General features: G+C 42.3%; 1 protein-coding gene across 11 annotated transcripts in view; it reads right to left on the minus strand.

Annotated features, from left to right (window-relative positions):
* Nucleotides 1-2,198, minus strand: part of PIAS2 (protein inhibitor of activated STAT 2) — a 31,167-nt gene extending 28,969 nt beyond the window's left edge. For 4 of the 11 annotated variants that reach the window (XR_005630327.1, XR_005630326.1, XR_005630328.1 and 1 more), the window contains exon 1: nucleotides 1,921-2,193. Coding sequence is in view for 3 of the 11 variants with exons in the window: in XM_039733328.1 (XP_039589262.1) it covers nucleotides 1,921-2,121 (201 nt within the window). In the remaining 8 variants the exon portion in view is untranslated. Of the gene's footprint in view, nucleotides 1-1,920 lie in introns of all 11 variants that reach the window. The other 7 variants (XR_005630322.1, XR_005630323.1, XR_005630324.1 and 4 more) reach the window with 4 other exon arrangements.
* Between the last annotated feature and the right edge of the window lie 3,802 nt (nucleotides 2,199-6,000).

Below are 6,000 nucleotides of genomic sequence, written 5' to 3' on the forward strand. Positions count from 1 at the left end.
GGAGCTAGACACACCTGCCATGTTTCTTCCCCCCCAGAATTAACACTCCACCCTTTAACTAAATTGTTCTATTAAAAACCATACAAACAAAGAAGAAAAACCAACCAAACCAGCAAATCATAGAATAAAATAAATAGAACATATTCCAGTTTGCAATTGAAGTGGATTAAACAGAAAGCTTTTGATTTTACAGCCCGGTTTATCCACCCAATCAAGAGCACTCATAATTTGTGTTATAATGATGATGCAGCACGTTTTAGTAATAAAAAATGAAGAGAAAATGTCACCAGCAGTAAGCTTCAAAAACTGGATAATGGGTTTCCTGCTGTAAGGAATGTAAATGTTGAGACATTTACACAAAAATAAACATCGAGGTGCAGCCGAGAATATTGTTTTCAAAAGCAGCCAGAGATCATTACCTAGTCACAATAATTACCTACTCACAATATTCAGTTTCATCAGCAACTTGGCTGTAAAACCAAACAACCGATTTATTGCAATAAAAAATAGGAAAGACTCAGCCAACAAACAGGCGAGCAGCCAGCGCAACCCAAACAAGAATATAAAGACACACTGGAAAAGAAAAGAGGCCTGAAATGCAAAACAAATTTGCTTGTCTTAACCAAAAGGCAGCTAGTTTTGCATGATTGACACATCCAGAGCAGCAACTACAACAGTAACTTGTGGACCAAGGGACAGGTCACACATCAGCAGCAGGCTCTGCCAGGAGGGATGCTGGCAGGTAATTTTGGGAACAAACAGCTGACCTTTTCTGCAGGATACTGATCCCTGCCACACACACTACCTATGAGCACTTAATGCTGGTATAAACCTGGACACCAAGGAATTCAATAACTAGCGTCATTAGTTGTAATTTTGCAACAGCTTGCTGAGACAGGCTTTCCTTTTTATTTACTATTTACTCCAACATAAACCCTTAAATGTGCCAAAGGTTCCCACTACAAGCACAGATACCTAGACCTCTGCACTAACAGCTTTTGTGCTCGGTCCTATGACACCTCTTTTCCTGAAGATTTAAACATAAGGATTTCATTAATTTCAAACCCCTTCTGTTAGTCAAAACCAAGAATCAACAAGCTGATAAAACATGCCATCTGCCACACCACTGCATTGAGTTCAATTCCTAAGTCCATCAAATGCTTATTTTCCCCTTCAATTCAAGACCAGACTAAAGGGGCAAGCTGTAGGTTACACTCCTTTAGATCATTAAAGCATGACCAGACCAAAGCCTTCTTTTGTTCTTTTAACAAACCCTCAAGTGTTCCTTCCTTCAAACACACCGGGAAGGACATCGGTGTTCAAGCTCACATCAGAGCCAAGCGGTTCTTTTCTAGTGTACACTCACCTCTCACTTCACAACCACATCTTTCAACATTTCCATTCATCTTATCCCCAATATCTGTGGGCAGAGAGCAAATGCTATTTTTATACATCTCACATGCATAAGATAACATGAGTTTATGAGCTTGCCATAATATGTTACTGAATCGTTCCTCCATCATATGTTGGTTTTCCTCTTTCCCTCACAGCCTTTCTACTACACATCTCTGGGACCCTATTCTCAAAAAATTTAAAAAACCCCAATTTTTAAAAAAAAATTTAAAAAAGGACTTTTGGTCCTCCTCATTTTTTTAATAGGGCATAGGCTATTTTCTCCCCCATTCCATTATCTCCACACAAAAATTTCTTTCAAATCTCCCTCTTCTGTTTTTCCAATAACTAGAATTAATCTCACTTTTAATTAATCTCTCTCTCTAGTTCTTCAAAATCCTGCTGTTCTATCATAACTTCTCACAAACACATCAACTCCAGGCTTACACTCCACAGCTACCAAGTCATCTTTGCTAAATTTCAACATTTCCAATATTTCTCTTTCCACCAAACTTTTAAGAAACCTACCTCAAATGTGAGAAATTCTTCTGGGATGTAAAACTTTTGCTTCTTCTTGGACCTCCATCTCCAATACCCTTTTCTTCTTCTCCTCCTCTTCCTTCTCACTAAACCTGCTGCTGCATCTCCTGAACCTGTTCCCAGGCTCTTCTCTTGAGCATTTTCTGAATATTCTGTGTTAGTGTTAAAACTCGGCCCCGCATCAGCCATTGGGGGAGGAGACCGGCCCCCACACAGCTATCTCCCAGAAAAACACTCGGTTATTCGCTGGGGGTTTTGTCTTCCCCAGCAGGCTCTAATTAGGGTACGGGACGAGCCTACAGGTGCTAAGCAACCTGCCCCCTAAATTGAGGCTTGTTAGGGGAAAAATCCCCATCTGGTTTCAACCTTTTCTAGTAATCTTTCTAGTGCTATGCACAGTACATCTATATAAGAACTGCCTGTTCCCACAGCTGTGTTAACTACAGAAAGACATCTGAACATCCAAATAAACCCTCCCAATCTTCCACAAACACTGCAGTTAAAAAAACAAAAACAACAATAAATAAAAAAAAAGCCCAGAAGAACAAACAAAACCACTCTACAGCTGCTCGAAGGATTGCAACAATTGCTTTTATCAGCATTGTACCTCATCAAGCCCCTCCTGTGCTGCTTAACCAGCTGCTAATAGACTACAGAGTGTGAAGTGCAGGCAGGGATGGGGCTGAGGTGACTGGGAAAGTAGATTTGTTTTGCGTGTACTGTGTTTAAAGGAAAGAATTTTATGAGGTCAGCCTTAACCTTCTCCATCGTCTCTCAAATCCCACAGTCATGTACTTTTCAATGTAACACTGTAAGTGAATGGCAAAAATATTTAAGTGGTGGTCAGTGCCTACAACCCTCTTGTGTGAGGTATAGAGCTGTCAAGGCAGAGGCACTGAAAGACACCCTAATCATGCTGCTGACAAAAAATATGTGGGCTCTGGCTATAAGATAAACTACTCTAAGCTGGATACTCAGGTTGGACAGGGCTTGGAGTAACCTGGTTTAGTGGAAGGTGGCCCTGTCTGAGGCAGGGCATTGGAACTGGATCATCTTCAAAGTCCATTACAACCCCAACCATCCTGGGGTTCTCTGATTCTGCTTATTGGAAAGAAATTATTTATGTGCCTGCATTGTATCTGCATTTTCTATGCAGCTGTTTGACAAAACAGAGTTTGGAGGGGACTTAATCTTCTGTCAAGGTGATGCCATTTGGGTTTTGCCTTTTTTTTCTATGTCCTCTTCATAGATGTATTCTTTACACATGTATTTGTAACTCTGTCACTTATTGTATTAGTAGCTAGTTTTCCCAGTATTTTCCCGTGGGCTTTCCCTAAGCAGAAAGACAAAACAAATTCCAGAGCTCCAAGCCGAGGAGGTACAAGGCTCCTTGTTATCTTGGTTCTTCCTGGGAGCCAAGGCCAAGTACAGCCCTTCAAGATTTTCATGGGCAAAGTACAGCCAGTGCTGAGGGGGGGACTGCAGAGAAGGGGCTTGACCTGGGGGGAACTGCACCACCACTTGTCCTCCTAATTGGTGATTTTTATCAATTATGCTAATTTCCTAAAACCTATAAAATGTACTCACTTCTGAGGGGAGTGGGCTTTTGTGGACATCTTTCCATAACTGCCCCTGAAGGCCTTCATTAAAGATCCTCTTTTATATTACCTCCTTACTAAAATTATCCCAAGTTCCATTTCCAGGTTGGGACAAAGGCAACAAAGGGATATGATGAATATAGTTATATATAACTTCATTGACAATAAATATATTAAAGTTTAGAAAAATCCAAATTACAAACCTAATATATTCATACATACATATATGTATGTATATATTAATAAGTTTTGATCATGAAATATTAATTTTGCCTGCCTATCCTAACATACCACAGTGATACACCTATATTTTGGTAATAAGAGCAATGGCAAAATATTTAAATTTTGCTATGAAGTTGCTTACTTGATCATTATTATTTTTATTAAATTATGTTTATTGACATAGGCCTAGATTTCACAGTCTGGAAAACAGCCTCCCTAACTGTGGGTGAGCATTTGCCTCTATGGACAGTTCTTGTGAAAATTACCCTCAATTTTTGTTCAAAGGATTTGAAGAGTCTCTTTATCCATCAAAACTATAGGAAACTACATGTTAATGTAGGATTACCCCTTTAACAGTAATGATGGAAAACTCTCCAGTCAAGCACAACCATGAACCCAAGCTATTCTCCCAACAGTGATGAACTTGGGATGGCTTGAATTCTAACTTCAATTACAGGAATTTCTCTTTCAGAGCCATAAAGAAAGAACCCCATGGTAATGGAAAAACAAACGCATTACCACTCTACTACAACATTAAGGCCACAAAATTAAGCACACATTCTGACAGGAGGGAACCTAATTTAGTTATAAAAATATTAATCTGATCCACTTTGAAAAACTCCATGTTTTAAGGGACAAATGTAGTAAAAAACATGTTTTAAATTGCATCCTTGACAGGATGAATGTATATACATTTACAGCACAGCTACCTGAGCTGTGAACACACACTGAAGGCTGTGTTGGCATGTACCAGATTGGGAATGTTTTTGAAAAGAGCTGGGGAAACATTCCAGAGTGGGAACAGAGTGACACAAAAAGGACAAGGACATAATGGAGTACTGACGGTTATACTGAGGAGTATTTTTGGAAGAAGATCTGGATGTCTGAAAAAAACATATTTTTGAGGATGAAACACTAAGCAAGTGTGGGAGCAGCTCTCTGGCCACAAAAAGCAATACACAACTTTCCTAGGCCTTGTGCTGGGAAAGGCTGTGAGAAGATCAGAGAAAAGAATGATAAACAATTCTCATCTTCACTTGCTGCGTCTCTTGTGGTGAGATTTGTTTGCCAAAGAGTGATTTCTTGATTGGTGAATGGTGATGGTGTTTGGAGCGAAGGACCAGTTGGGTCAACCTCTATTTTGAATATCTGTGAGGGCGATGGGTTTCTTAATGAGTAGAGTATAATAAAGTGATAGATCAGCCTTCTGAGAATCATGGAGTCAATGCTAATTATTACCCACTTGGGGACCTGCGATGACAAGCAAGTGTGGTATAGAATCGCAGAATGTTTTGGGTTGGAAAGGACCTTAAAACTCACCCAGTTCCATCCCCCTGCCGTGGTCAGGTAGATCAGGTTGTGTTGCACGACGTAAGAACCCTGAACCCTGGTTGTGACCCTGTCCAAGAACTGAGCAGCTGTTGGATTTGGGAACAGGGATAACAAAAGCTCTTCCCACAAAGCTGTGCATGTGTCCATCAATTCATCTTCCCCCTGTGCAAGAAAAGCGCGGGATTCCTCATGCAAGAGGAGTTTTGGTAGGGGTCCTGACACTGAGCTTTAGGCTCTCCTCCAGGTGGACTGAAGCTGGACCACATCCAACAGGCACAATTCACCTCTCGAATAACTGGCACCCTGAACCCCAGGAGGCTGCAGCAACCAGGCAGCCGAGTTGTGCTCCAAAGAGAGCGCTTCCCACAGCCCTGCGTTCCCCCACAGTGCTGATCTCCATCTTAATGCCCACTGGTGCATCCTTGATGTGAAAGGCAAACTGCACTCTGCTGTTTCTCAGGCACACCTCAGCTGTGTGGGCGAGCTGGGCGTGTCTAACAACGGAGTGAGCTGGGCTGTGCTCATTCGGGCTGTTTTGGCCTGATTTGGCTTGTTTGGGGTTGGTTTGGCTTGGATTGGCATGGTTTGGGTTGGTTTGGCTTGCTTGGGGTTGGTTTGGCTTGGGTTGGCATGGTTTGGGGTTGGCATGTTTTGGGTTGGCATGGTTTGGGTTGATTTGGTTTGGTTTAAGTTGGTTCGCCTTGTTCTGGGTCGGTCTGGCTCGTTTTGGATTGTTTTGGGGCCGGACCGCTCCATCCCCTCAGCCCGAGCCCCGCCCAACCGCCCCGCACCACCCAGGCGAGCCCGGCGCCCATTGGCCAGCGCCGCCTTCCACCCACGCTCCTCTACTCGTGATTGGGCAGGTCGTCAATCAATCTTTCACCTTCCGACGTTTCGATTGGCTGCGCTGGGAGGC

This window comes from Passer montanus, unplaced genomic scaffold (genome assembly GCF_014805655.1).
Source record: "Passer montanus isolate IOZ18808 unplaced genomic scaffold, ASM1480565v1 scaffold86, whole genome shotgun sequence".
Classification (NCBI taxonomy): Eukaryota; Metazoa; Chordata; class Aves; order Passeriformes; family Passeridae; genus Passer; species Passer montanus.